Source organism: Notolabrus celidotus, chromosome 15, assembly GCF_009762535.1.
Source record: "Notolabrus celidotus isolate fNotCel1 chromosome 15, fNotCel1.pri, whole genome shotgun sequence".
NCBI lineage: Eukaryota > Metazoa > Chordata > Actinopteri > Labriformes > Labridae > Notolabrus > Notolabrus celidotus.
In genome coordinates this window covers 32,554,860-32,568,365 of record NC_048286.1, presented here as the reverse complement: position 1 = coordinate 32,568,365, position 13,506 = coordinate 32,554,860, and the positions used below count along the sequence as shown (strand labels likewise).

At 41.8% G+C, this 13,506-nt stretch overlaps 1 protein-coding gene across 1 annotated transcript in view; it reads right to left on the bottom strand.

Annotated features, from left to right (window-relative positions):
* Positions 1-3,004: 3,004 nt before the first annotated feature.
* The window catches only part of tgs1 (trimethylguanosine synthase 1), an 11,087-nt gene continuing 585 nt past the window's right edge, over positions 3,005-13,506 (bottom strand). The window contains exons 2-15 of the mRNA XM_034702952.1: positions 13,040-13,107; positions 11,932-12,056; positions 11,754-11,835; positions 11,518-11,595; positions 9,166-9,657; positions 8,773-8,902; positions 7,371-7,457; positions 6,997-7,153; positions 5,924-6,284; positions 4,822-4,986; positions 4,588-4,734; positions 4,089-4,305; positions 3,674-3,752; positions 3,005-3,435 (exon numbers count right to left, since the gene is read on the bottom strand). Coding sequence (XP_034558843.1) covers positions 3,313-3,435; positions 3,674-3,752; positions 4,089-4,305; positions 4,588-4,734; positions 4,822-4,986; positions 5,924-6,284; positions 6,997-7,153; positions 7,371-7,457; positions 8,773-8,902; positions 9,166-9,657; positions 11,518-11,595; positions 11,754-11,835; positions 11,932-12,056; positions 13,040-13,107 — 2,311 coding nt within the window. The 3' untranslated portion in view covers positions 3,005-3,312. The remainder of the gene's footprint in view (positions 3,436-3,673; positions 3,753-4,088; positions 4,306-4,587; positions 4,735-4,821; positions 4,987-5,923; positions 6,285-6,996; positions 7,154-7,370; positions 7,458-8,772; positions 8,903-9,165; positions 9,658-11,517; positions 11,596-11,753; positions 11,836-11,931; positions 12,057-13,039; positions 13,108-13,506) is intronic.

Genomic DNA, 13,506 nt, shown 5'->3' with positions numbered 1-13,506 from the left:
GGTTCATTCTTGGAGGAGAGCTAACTTTGTGATCGCCCTGGATCAATCAATCATCAATCAATCAATCTTTATTTGTATAGCGCCAAATCACAACAAACGTTATCTCAAGACGCTTTTACAAACATAGGAGGTCTAGACCACACTATGTCAAATTATGAACAGAGACCCAACACCAAGACAGGGTAAGACTCAGTCTGACCCCACCTTAATCCATCATGAGCATTGCACATCGCAGTATTTAGCTAGTTACAGTGGTGAGGAAAAACTTCCTTTAACAGGCAGAAACCTCCAGCAGGACCAGACTCATGTTAGACAGCCATCATGCCTCGACTGAGTTGGGTCTGGAAAGACAGATAGAGGGGAGTAAGAGAGAGAGGTGATAGTGATGAGACGAGTCGTAGAAGCTGTTGCCGCTGGAGTCCAGCACGTCCGGATCAGCTGGAGTCCAGATCGTCCGCAGCAGGAGGACGTCAACGGCAGCTCAGAGGAATCTACGAGACAATGGAGCTCAGGGACTCCAGAAAGGTCTATGGTTAGTAACTTTAATGGGACAGGCAGAGTTAAAGTAAGTGATGAAGGGGTTGGGGGGAAGAAGGTGAGCTAGGATCCCAGTGTGTCAGTGTGCCAGTTCCCCCGGCAGTCTAGGCCTATAGCAGCATGACAAAAGCTGGTCCAAGCCTGATCCAGCTCTAACTATAAGCTTTATCAAAAAGGAAAGTTTGAAGCCTACTCTTAAAAGTGGAGAGGGTGTCTGCCTCCCGGACCCTGACTGGTAGATGATTCCAAAGGAGAGGGGCCTGATATCTGAAGGTTCTACCTCCCATACTACTTTTAGAGATTTTAGGTACAACTAGCAAGCCTGCATGTTGGGAGCGTAGTGTTCTAGAGGGATAATAGGGCACTATGAGCTCTTTAAGATACGAGGGTGCCTGATTTTTAAGGGCTTTGTAGGTTAAAAGAAGGATTTTAAATTCTATTCTACATTTTATTGGGAGTCAGTGTAGAGAAGCTAACACTGGAGAGATGTGCTCCCTCTTCCTAGTTTTAGTCAATACTCGAGCTGCAGCGTTTTGAACAAGCTGAAGAATCTTTAGAGACTTATTGGGGCAGCCTGATAAGAGGGAGTTACAGTAATCTAACCTGGAGGTAACATGCATGGACTAGTTTTTCTGCGTCGCTCTGAGATAGGAAGTGTCTAATTTTAGAAATATTGCGCAAGTGAAAATAGGCTGACCTTGAGATTTGCTGAATTTGGGAATTGAAGGATAAATCTTGATCAAATAGGACTCCTAGATTCCTAGCCGAGGTGCTGGATGCCAGACTAATGCCGTCTAAGGTACTTATATTATTAGAAAAAGTCTCTCTGAGGTGTTTGGGGCCGATAACAATCACTTCAGTTTTTCCTGAGTTTAGCAGTAAGAAATTTATGGCGATTGAAAACAAGAAAGAAGCAGAAATAAAATGATGGCAAGACACATTAAAAACCAAATTTTAAAATAGAGACTAATGCACACTGAAAACTATAAAATATATAAAATAAAATGTGTGTAATTAAAATAAGTTAAAGCATCAAATTAATATTAAGAATATAAATACTTAAAATAAATACATTTTAAAAAGGGGTAAGGATAAGAGTTGAAAATAAAATTAAGGCTAAAAACATCAATAAAACTGAGTAGATAAATTAAATAATTGAATGAATAAATTCATAAAAATAAAATAAGATACAAATTTAAAATTAACAAAATAATAATAATTTAAAAAAAATCAATATAATAGGAAAAAGTTAGTAATATAATTGTTAAACCCTGCATAAAAGCCAGACTGAATAAATATGTGTTTAGTTTACGTTTAAAAGTCTTAATATCTCTATCAGCTCCCCTCAGATAATCAGGAGCGTCGTCACCAAATGTTTCTGTTCTCTGAGGAACAGCTGAAAGAGAGGAGCCGGAGGATCTGAGAGCACTTCCTGGTTTAAACACTAAAAGCATCTCTGAGATGTAGTCTGGTGCGAGGCCATGCAGCGCCTTAAAAACAAGTGAAATAATTTTAAAATCAATGTAAAGATTTTAAAATAGGCATAATGTGTGCTCTCTTTTCCTGGTCTTTGTCAAAACTCTTAAAACATGATGTGACACCTGGTGGAAAGGTACGCCAGCAGCTAATGAGCAACATCCCAGCTAGTAGGAAATGTGCACACAATGTTAGCTAACATTCTCTACATGGTGGAGCTGTTTGGCTGAGTGGCTTAAGCGTGCACCTCATGTACTGAGGCCAGTGTTGTGCCAGTTCACACTAAAAATGAACAATTTCACGTTCATTGTTTTAGCTGAATTCTTCTTCAGCAGAGCCTCCTCTACTTCAGTCTCCAGCCCTTAATCACTGACATTTACTGAACTACATGAATGACTGTATTCTACTTCAGAATCATAGACAGGTATTAAGAGTAAAAGACAAGAAAACCTGCCGCTATGAAAACTTAGAAACACACATCTTACTCTCCAACCTGTCAGCTGAATATTTGGCTAAAGGATCCGACTTGAACACCCCGATACACGGGGAGCATCCCCTAAAATAGAAGAGCTGAGGGAAAAGAAACACTAAAGTGAACTATTCCTCATTCTCAAAGAGCTACACCTCTCTAAAACCAGCCCAGCCCGTTAGGGTCTGTCCTGATTCATTCATAAAACTCATTCATATGTTAAAACAGCTGCTTTACAGGTAGACTCACTACATCTGGATTACTAGGCGCACAAGTCGTGCTGCTTGATATTTTTTCACACTGCTAAATGATGAAGTCTACATGATGCAGTATTAATAATAAAATGCAAACATTTATTTTAGAAATCATACTAAATCTATTCCACACATTACATGCAGATATTCTTCTGTGATCATGTGATCCAGTGCTAACCTCGTATGGGTTTAATACCACCAGATCTGAAGCTACGAGCAAAGAGTGTTATTAAATGTAGAAGTACTGTAATGATGACGACACACAACGTTCTGGAAAACATTTATTAGCTCTTACATAGAATTAAAATTAAAACAGCAACATGTATAAATATCTGTAAAAATGTCATCCCCTCTGTGTGTTATAAAACCATAAAACCAACTGAAGGAACTCAAACATCAGAAACTGTAACCTGTGATCATTAACAACATATCATTACATATCACTAAATCATAACGACTAAAATCTGAATACAGGACGTACGTAGAAGACCGACTGAGTGTAAAGGATCTGATCTGAAAGCAGTCTGAAGTAAGTTCCTGTTCCACTCTCACTGAGAGGAGGAAGAGAAGAGTCCTTTAGAGTCCCTCAGAGTCTGAATGGATCAAGCTGCCAAAGTAAGCAGTCACAGTCTTCAGTTTGTTGTTGAGGAGGTTCTGCTCCACCTCCACCTTTCCTCCTGGACCAGCCAGAGAGGCGATCTGCAGAGAGACAGACACACACAAAGACATGATCAAACAGGCTGCTGGGTTGTTGTCAATTTTTATTTGTAAAGCACCAAATCACAACAAATATTATCCTCAGACTCTTTCCAAACAGAGCAGGTCTAGACCGTACTCTATGTTCTATTATTAACAAAGACCCAACATCAAGACAGGATCAGATCCTGTGCTTAGTCTCAGCCTGTACTTCACACAAACAAACATGAACCATACAGACCTGGTCTACATCAGCATTACGAGGCAGGAAGTACACGATGTTGTCTGAGATCAGCTTGGCCAGGTGGAAAATCTCAAATGTGTCTGATGTTAAGGAAGAAGCAAGAAAGATTGTAATATATACAGAGTTGAAATGGATCAGAATGGAGTCCTGCAGACAAACAAGACCCTCACTGTGGGGTATTTCACTCATTAGGACTCTAGCACTGCACGATGCAGGAGCCTCAGTGTAATTACTGAGGTTTTTCATCATTATTTCTTATATATGTCTCATATTTTGAGGCCCTATGCATGCTCCAAAATCCAGAAACTCTGCAGACATGCTAACTTCACATTGTTTTCTGACTAATTGGCACCGTAGCAAGTAGCAAGACTCCAGCTCTAACATCTCCCACTGCTTCTACAACAAAGGATATCCATCCGGATCCATCATGGTCTTGATGTCAAACACCTCGGCGGTCAGGTAGTCTGGCCCTCCCCATGGAGGCGAGAGGAAGACCACATCTCCACGGAGGTGGGGCGCCAGCTGGAGGAAGTCTCCTTGCAGGAAGTCGATTTGGTGGGCGACACCGTAAACGGTGGCGTTGTGGCGTGCCAGATCTAACCTCACCGGGTCGATGTCTACGGCCAGGACTGAGAAGAAGAGGAAGAGGAATGTAACATTTCCAGTCTTGCAGTTTGATAGTTAATGAAAGGTTTGAAAGAAACTGAGAAGCAGCTCAGACTGACATGAGAGTTCTGAGTCTGAAACGAATCTCCCTTTAAATTCAGTCTGACATTATTCAAAGCAGCATCCTCAGCTCTGCTCTGTTTTTATGTACTCATCCTCTCTTCAACCAACTTAAGGAATAACCACTGACATGTTAAACTGATAGGATAGATGGAAACACTAAAGTATGGATACAGAAGAGTTACCTCTCTTTCCAGTGAGTGCAAACTGGATGGCGTTTCCTCCCACCCCACAGAAAGCGTCCACGACCAGCTGAGAGTCGGGGAAGCTGTGCTGCACCCTGAGGGCGATGTGCTCAGCGATCCTCTCCGGTGTCACAGAGAACCAACCCTCTGAAGAACACAACAAGAACAAGTGAGTGACGCTAAACAGCATGACTCAGTCCTCAGAGACTGTGTGACAAGAGGTAACAGACTGACCTCGGTCCAGCCTGATCCCTTCATCAAAGCGGGAGAAGAGTCTGTAGCGTTGAGCCCAGTATTTGGCGAGTCCTGGTTCTGCTGCCATCTCCGCTGGAACCGGCTGCTTCCCCCTTCGCTTGTTTTTCCTCTTTGTCGGCTTCTTTCGGTCTTTTGTGCTCATCTCTGCACACAACAGACATAAACAAACATAAACAAACATAAACAACCACAAACAAACAAATATAAACAAACATAAAAAAATATAAACAAATATAAACAAACATTAAAAGCATAAACAAACAGACAAACAAACAAATATAAACAAACACAAACAAACAGACAAACATAAACAAATATAAACAAACACAAACAAATATAAACAAACATAAACAAACAGACAAACACAAACAAATATAAACAAACAAAAATAAGCAAACAAACACAAACAAACATATATGAACAAACATAAACAAATATAAACAAGCACAAACATCAACAAACAAATATAAACAAAGAAACATAAACAAATATGAACAAACATAAACAAATAAACAAACAAACATAAACAAACACAAACAAACAAACACAAACAAATATAAACAAATATAAACAAACATAATCAAACACAAACAAATATGAACAAACATAAACAAACATAAACAAACAAACATAAACAAACAAACATGAACAAACATGAACAAACATAAACAAACAAACATGAACAAATATAAAACATTCTAAACAAACACAAACAAATATGAACAAACATAAACAAATGTAAACAAACAAACATAAACAAACAAACATGAACAAACAAACAAACAAACATGAACAAACATGAACAAACATAAACAAACAAACATAAACAAATATAAAACATTCTAAACAAACACAAACAAATATAAACAAACACAAACAAACATAAACAAACAAACATAAACAAACATGAACAAACATGAACAAACAAACAAACAAACAAACAAACATGAACAAACATAAACAAACAAACATGAACAAATATAAACAAACATAAACAAATATAAAACATTCTAAACAAACACAAAAAACATAAACAAACAAACAAACACAAACTCAAACAAACATAAACAAATATACTCACCTCTGCTGCCTTCAGGTGCGTCAGGTAGGAGGAAGTCCGGAGTTTCTGGACACACTATCTGTCTCCCGGGTTGCTCTTTCTCCCTCTCCTCCTCGTCACTCTCTCTTTCTACAGTCCAAGTCGCAGAGTTAAAAGAGGATCTTGGCTGGGTGCACTCCTTCTCGTCAGTACCTGTTCTACACAGAGTACTAGAAGTCTCTCCATCCACCTCCTTCAGGCTCCTCTTCTTCTCTTCTTCCATCCCTTCTTCCAGACATGAGGGTTGCACCTCCTGTGTGTGTGCGCTGCCTCCTCTGGTCTCGCTCGGGTCCCGTTGGGTCGTTTCTGCCGCTCTCTGGTTCTTTTCAAGGAAGTTTTTGACCTTTAAAATAAACACAGGTTTTATTTCATCATTGCATGGCTGCAGCCCGCCTGCAGGGTCATCATTCACCTTATTCTTTCATCAAAGTCAAACTGTTGTTTCAGCCGAACACTTTGCAGGATTTTGTTGAACCACAGGCTTTACGCTGAAGTCTCAGGGTGAATATCTTCAGTTATGCAGCATGCAGGTGGATGGAAAGGGTGTTTCAAATTAAGGAAGCTTAATGGATCTTGGGATGAACAAAGGGTTAACTCATTAGGGTTCAAATCTTTGGCTCTTTGACCTGCCAATCACAAGACAGCCCTGAGCATCCCTTGTCTTATTATTTATTTTACTGTCAATGATAAAATCAATAAAAATGCATATCCAGCTGTCATTAAAGAAGACTCAAAGCTAACAGAGGGGAACAAACATGAATTGAGGGAATGTTTACTGAGGTAATAATGACTGTTAGATGGAGGGTCATGTTCCCATTAGCTCTTTATTTACAGCAGGTGGAGTGAGCCCCTGCTGGCCACCAGGAAGAATGCAATACATGTACACTACCAGTCAGAAGTTTGGAAACACCTTCTCCTTCAAGGGTTTGTATTTATTTTAATTATTGTAAACACTGTAGATTAATACTGAAGACATCAAAACTATGAAAGAACATATATGGAATTATTTAATGAAGAATCACAGGTACATCCTGCACAGTGGTTTCATGCGGTACCTTGCAGAGGGTGGAGCTGATCCGGGGCTGCGGGTCGCCTCCACCTGTCTCAGAGAATCTGGTGTGTTTGCCGATGCTGCAGGCCGCCGTCTTGGTGAGCCACTTTCTCGGACCCCTCTGATCAGCTCCGCCTTTAAATCTCAGCACGCTGTCATACCTGGGACACAAGATCAACCTTCAGACAGGAAGAGGACTCTCTCTGAGACCCTAAACCCTGTGATGCCTGAGTGAAAACTCAACAGCTGGCAGCCTGCTCAACATCAGGTGACTTCCCAGAGACATGTCAGTGTTACTGAGCAGTAGACCGACTGGACTGTAATCCAGCTGAACCCAGTTCCCAGTGAAACCCAGCAGCACTCGTGGATTAAACTCACTGAGGGTTTGGGTTGTGTTTGAGTCCTAGTTTACTCCAAGCCTCCTCTGATGTCATCTGTGGGGTTTCCTCCAAATCCAACTCATGACTACATCAAGAAGAAAACATGACAGTTTATTTATCACACACATTCTTTCTGTGCTGCAGACTTTGAAATGAGTTTATACATTTAAAGTGTTTTTTAATCTCACAGATTAGAACAAATTTAATTCATGATTTTGCTGAAACAACTAGAGCCTTCAGTTATCAGGCCCCTCTCCTTTGGAATCATCTACCAGTCAGGGTCCGGGAGGCAGACACCCTCTCTACTTTTAAGAGTAGGCTTCAAACTTTCCTTTTTGATAAAGCTTATAGTTAGAGCTGGATCAGGCTTGGACCAGCTCTTAGTTATGCTGCTATAAGCTTAGACTGACACACTGGGATCCTGTCTTTCCCTCTCTCTCCTCTCTCTGCCTGTCTCTCACTTTAACTCTTCCTGTCCCATTAAAGTTACTAACCATAGACCTTTCTGGAGTCCCTGAGCTCCCTTGTCTCGTAGGTTCCTCTGGATCTCTGCTGTAGATTCTTTTTTTGGGTCTGTCATTCATTCTTTTCTTTCTTTCTTTCTTTCTTTCTTTCTTTCTTTCTTTCTTTCTTTCTTTCTTTCTTTCATTCCTTCTTTTTTCCCTTCTTTTCTCCTTTCTTTTCTGTTCTTTTCTTTCTTTCTTTCTTTCTTTAATTCCTTTTTCCTTTCTTCACATCTCTCTTTTCTTCTTCCTTCCTTTCTACTGTCTTTCTGTCCTTCTTTTCTTTCTTTCTTTCTTTCTTTCTTTCATTCCTTGCTTCTTTCTCTTTTTTCTTTTTCCTTTTTTCTTTCTTTCGTTCTTTCTTCTTTCCATGTTTCTTCATCCTTTGTCTCCTTTTCTTATCTCGTCCTTTCCTTCCGTCATTCCTTCACCATTTATTCTCCTCTTTTTCTTTCTTCTGGTCTCCCTCTCTTCTCTCTTTTCTTAGACCTTTCTGGAGTCCCTGAGCTCCCTTGTCTCGTAGGTTCCTCTGGATCTCTGCTGCTGTGGACGTGTCAGACTCCAGCTGCTACAACTACTACTATCCGTCTCCCCGCTATCATCTCTCTCTCTCTCTTCATCTCCCTCTATCCCTCTCTCCAACACGGTAGGTCTCAGCAGATGTGTGTCTAACATGAGTCTGGTCCTGCTGGAGGTTTCTGCCTGTTAAAGGAAGTTTGTCCTTGCCACTGTAACTTGCTAAATGCTGCAAAGTGCTCTGCTCATGGTGGATTAAGACGAGATCAGACTGAGTCCTGTCTGTAAGATGGGACTGGATCTGATCCGGTCTTGATGTTGGGTCTTTGTTAATAATAGAACATAGAGGGCGGTCTAAAGAAAAAACATTTGCAAACTCACCTGCGTTTGACTTTAACATGTCCTCGTCCTGGGGGCTTGCTATCATCATCTTCATCATCCTCTCCTCCTGATGTTGACTTCTTATCTGAGCCACAGTCTCTGTCAGCGCTGCGGGGAACCTGCTGGGAGCCTGAAACAAAACACAACATGTTTACCAGAGTTTCCCAAAATAGTACGGGAGGTAGTCTTCACTAATCGGTCCCCTCTCGAGTGAAATCATGCACAGGTTTGGGTTGGAGGGGCAGTCTCCCTCTGAGGTTTTTATAAAGAGAAACTTGGAAGCCTACTCTTAAAAGTTCAGAGTCAGGGCTGGCCCATGCTAGACCGGCAACCGTGCCTAGTTATGCTGTTACAGGCTTAGACAGCCTGGACTGTATCACACTCAGTTGTTACCTTTCTGTTCAGCGGTGTTCCTCTGAGAGGAGGAAGCCGGTCTCTTGCGCTGGTTCCCGCCATCAGAGGGATCATCAGAGTAACAGATCACACCCTCACGCTGTCCGTCTATCCGGTCCGCCTCAGAGCTCCTGTCTTCTTCTATCCTGCAGTTTTGTTTAACCATATCATTCAAAACCTCCACATTGTCCTCTTGTCCCTGTTGGCTCTCAGCTTCAGTCTGTCCATCCCTCCCTCCCTCTGTGCTGCCGTCCATCAGTCCTGCTGCTGCTGCCTCTCCTCCACAGGTGGTCTGGTCAGCGGTCCAGCCCTGCGCTGCCCAGTATGAATACTGCTCCCAGTAGGAGTAATACGTCTCTGCTGCATGTTGATCCCAGGCAGCCTTTGTGTCCGGGTCTTCCCAAGGTGGAGCCGCTGATCCTGGATCTTCAGCTGGAGTCTCAGGATGCTTCTCAAGCCAGCTGCTCCACATCAGAGCTTCACCCTGTTGAGCTTCAGGAGATAAACAGGAAGTGGATGAGAAGAGGAGGCCATGTTTCAGAGGTACAAAGGTTGTGTTGACTACTTTTAGTGCCGCCTTGTACCCTAAGTTCTATAACAGCTAAGCAAAGTCCATGTGCTGATGAGGATGAGACTGGAAGCTGTAGTGACTGTAGTGGAATGGGTTTGATTTTTCAATAGAATGGTTTCATGTCTTACCAAAATCCCATAAGGCATTTTGTTCAAAATCAGAACCCCAAATTCCCCAGTCGCCCCCCTGGAAACTCTAATGGACTCCCTCCTGGCTCTTGATCCTGAACAAAAGCAGCTGATTTTGAGCATCTACAGCCTTATCAATTCTACCATTAACAGCCCAGCGCCCTGCCCCAGGGTTCTTGGGAGCAGGAGCTGGAAACCACGCTTCCTGATGTTTACTGGCAACAAGTTTTACGTTTGGTTCACTCCTCCTCAATCTGTGCAAGGCACGGCCTCTTACAGTGTAAAGCTGTGCACAAAGCTCACTGCACTGATTTGAGACTATCTCGGATTTACCCCGATGTAACTGACTCATGCAATAGGTGCAAACAATCCCCAGTTGACCATTCTCATATGTTCTGGTTCTGGCTTCCCACATTCTGGTCTGAAATATTCAAAACGCTTAGCACAGCATATCATTTATTATCACTCCTGAGCATTTCTTGGACTTGTTTGGCGCCCCCCTGCAGCCTGTTACCTCTAAAATCATGCAGACTGTTCTTTTTGCCTTTTCCACCCTCACCCTCTTTCTTTCTTTCTTTCTTTCTTTCTTTCCTTCTTTCCTTTCTGTTGTTTTTATTTTTCTTTCTTTCTTTCTTTCTTTCCTTTCTGTTGTTTTTATTTTCTTTCTTTCTTTCTTTCTTTCTTTCTTTCTTTCTTTCTTTCTTTCTTTCTTTCTTTCTTTCTTTCTTTCGTTCTTTCTTTCTTTCTTTAATTCCCTTTTCCTTTCTTCACATCTCTCTTTTCTTCTTCCTTCCTTTCTACTGTCTTTCTGTCCTTTTCTTTCTTTCTTTCTTTCTTTCTTTCTTTCTTTACTTCTCTCCTTCCTTTTTTCTTTATTCATTTCTTTCGTTCTTTTGTTCTTTCTTTCTTTCTTTCTTTCTTTCTTTCTTTCTTTCTTTCTTTCTTTCTTTCTTTCTTTCCATGTTTCTTCATCCTTTCTTTCTCCTTTTCTTACCCAGTCCTTTCCTTCTATCATTCTTTCACCATTTATTCTCCTCTTTTTCTTTCTTCTGGTCTCCCTCTCTTCTCTCTTTTCTTAGACCTTTCTGGAGTCCCTGAGCTCCCTTGTCTCATAGGTTCCTCTGGATCTCTGCTGCTGTGGATGTGCCAGACTCCAGCTGCTACAACTACTACTATCTATCTCCCCACTATCATCTCTCTCTCTCTCTTCATCTCTCTCTATCCCTCTCTCCAACACGGTCTCAGCAGATGTGTGTCTAACATGAGTCTGGTCCTGCTGGAGGTTTCTGCCTGTTAAAGGAAGTTTGTCCTTGCCACTGTAACTTGCTAAATGCTGCAAAGTGCTCTGCTCATGGTGGATTAAGATGAGATCAGACTGTCATGCAGACTGTTCTTCTTGCCTTTTCCACCCTCTTGGCCAGGCGACTTCTACTCCTCAAATGGAAACACCCTCAACCTCCATCTCATGACGGAGGGGTGAAAGAGTTGTTACTGTCTATTAGACTTGAAAAGCTCATGTTTTCCCTTAATGGTTCCTCGAGCACATTTGAAAAGGACTTGGAGTCCTCTCCTAAATCATATTGAATCATTGAGTTCCCTGCCTGACTGTGATCGCTGACCTTCACTGTGATCTTAACACCATTGTCTCCTCACCCCAGTAGACTTCCCAGCCGGCATCTTGAGTCTCCTTTGTTCCTTCCTCCGATGGATCCCACAGCTCCCTCTGATCAGCTGAGTCAAATACCACAGAGCAGTGTCAAATAACTTCACCATGTAAAGTTATAATTAAAGATCACGCCTTATAATTAAGATACTTGATCCACGTTAAGTACATATTACAGCAGCCTGAGCTGGTGCTGCAGATAGTTCATTTGAGTTCCTTCTATTACCTGTGTTATCAGTCTGAAGATCTTCCTCCTCCTCCTCCTCCTCAGCTGGTTCAGCAGTAATCTTTCTGTTAGATCGTCTCCCCTGTCACATGATCAGAACATTTCAGTCACATGATCTGCTCCAGATATTTCACTTTACAGTCATCTCCTGAGGTGTAAATTCATGAGCTCAACTCACCTCCCTCCTCTGTTTCGAGGAGCTGACGAAGGCCACAGGCAGACCCATGCTGGCCATCAACAGAGCCTCTTCATCCAACACCTGCTCTTCCTCCTCCTCCTCCTCCTCCTCTTCATCATCTGTTTCTGTTAGAGGGGGAAATGGATTTGAAATGAAAACACCAGTGAGACTACGTGGAGGTTTCTGCCACTGCACAGAGTGTAGACAAGTTATTACACGTTAAAGAGGCGTGGCTTAGGGCGTTTCTAAAACCTACTGGAACTCCTGACTCTATATGGAAATACTTTAAGAGGAATAACCCCTTGTATTGAGATTTGACATCATTTTCAAGGTGACTTTACAAACAGAAACATATAGTACAAACACAAGTCAATCAATGATCAGCCTGGCAGTGAATCTGAGGCTGAGATTAGGCACTTGGCGGATTATCTGTATCAGCATTTAATTCAACCTATTTCAGATCAAATGTATTTAAAGAGCTGCAGGTGTGTCCATCTTCACCCCACCCTGTCTCTCTTAATGTCCTGCCAACAACCACTACTGTTACTTGAGTGATTCAGTGAAGTAACATCACCCTCTATCCCTCTCTCCAACCCGGTCTCAGCAGACGTGTGTCTAACATGAGTCTGGTCCTGCTGGAGGTTTCTGCCTGTTAAAGGAAGTTTGTCCTTGCCACTGTAACTTGCTAAATGCTGCAAAGTGCTCTGCTCATGGTGGATTAAGATGAGATCAGACTGAGTCCTGTCTGGAAGATGGGACTGGATCTGATCCGGTCTTGATGTTGGGTCTTTGTTAATAATAGAACATAGAGTACGGTCTAGACCTGCTCTGTTTGGAAAGAGTCTGAGGAGAACATGTGTTGTGATTTGGTGCTTTATAAATAAAGATTGAGTGATTTATGTCTATTCATATATAGTAATTAGTAATGAAGTAAGCTGGAGTAGTAAATTGCATTGCAGGTTTTCCCACTCCTGGCAGAAATGTGATGCTGTGCAACAGGCTGTCATGCGAACCTTCTGCACACTAGACTCAAAACAGATACATCCCTTTGATTTTTGCACCTCAGCCCTCAGACGGCTGGTCCACCACTGACAAGGGAATGACTTACCTCTGACTGCAGGGTCAGCCGGGTCAAAGGAGAGGAATCTGTTATCAGAGCGATACAGCTCTCGATCCCTGGACAGAGGAAAAGACAAAAAGTCCACAGCTTCAGTCACATTTATTTTCCTAACTGTTAAGAGGACATAAAATGAACCCTAGTAGTGCAACTAGTTGGACATGTAACACCAGAGAAGCCCTGACATAACATTTAATCAGAATAATTATAGATGCCAGAATTATTTTAGACTTCATTAAGGGATTTATTAGGAATAAATCAGCATCACTTGCATTGGGTCAAACAGGGCACAAGAGAAATGACCAACTATGCATTAGAAATCTGCAAAAGTGTGCAAGGAAAACTAGTTATCTTCATGATAGTAAGACAGCAAACTGAGGAATAATTTAGACATAATTTTGCATGAGCTGAATGCAGATTTAAACACATGTTTGCACTTAGATTGCATCACTTTGACC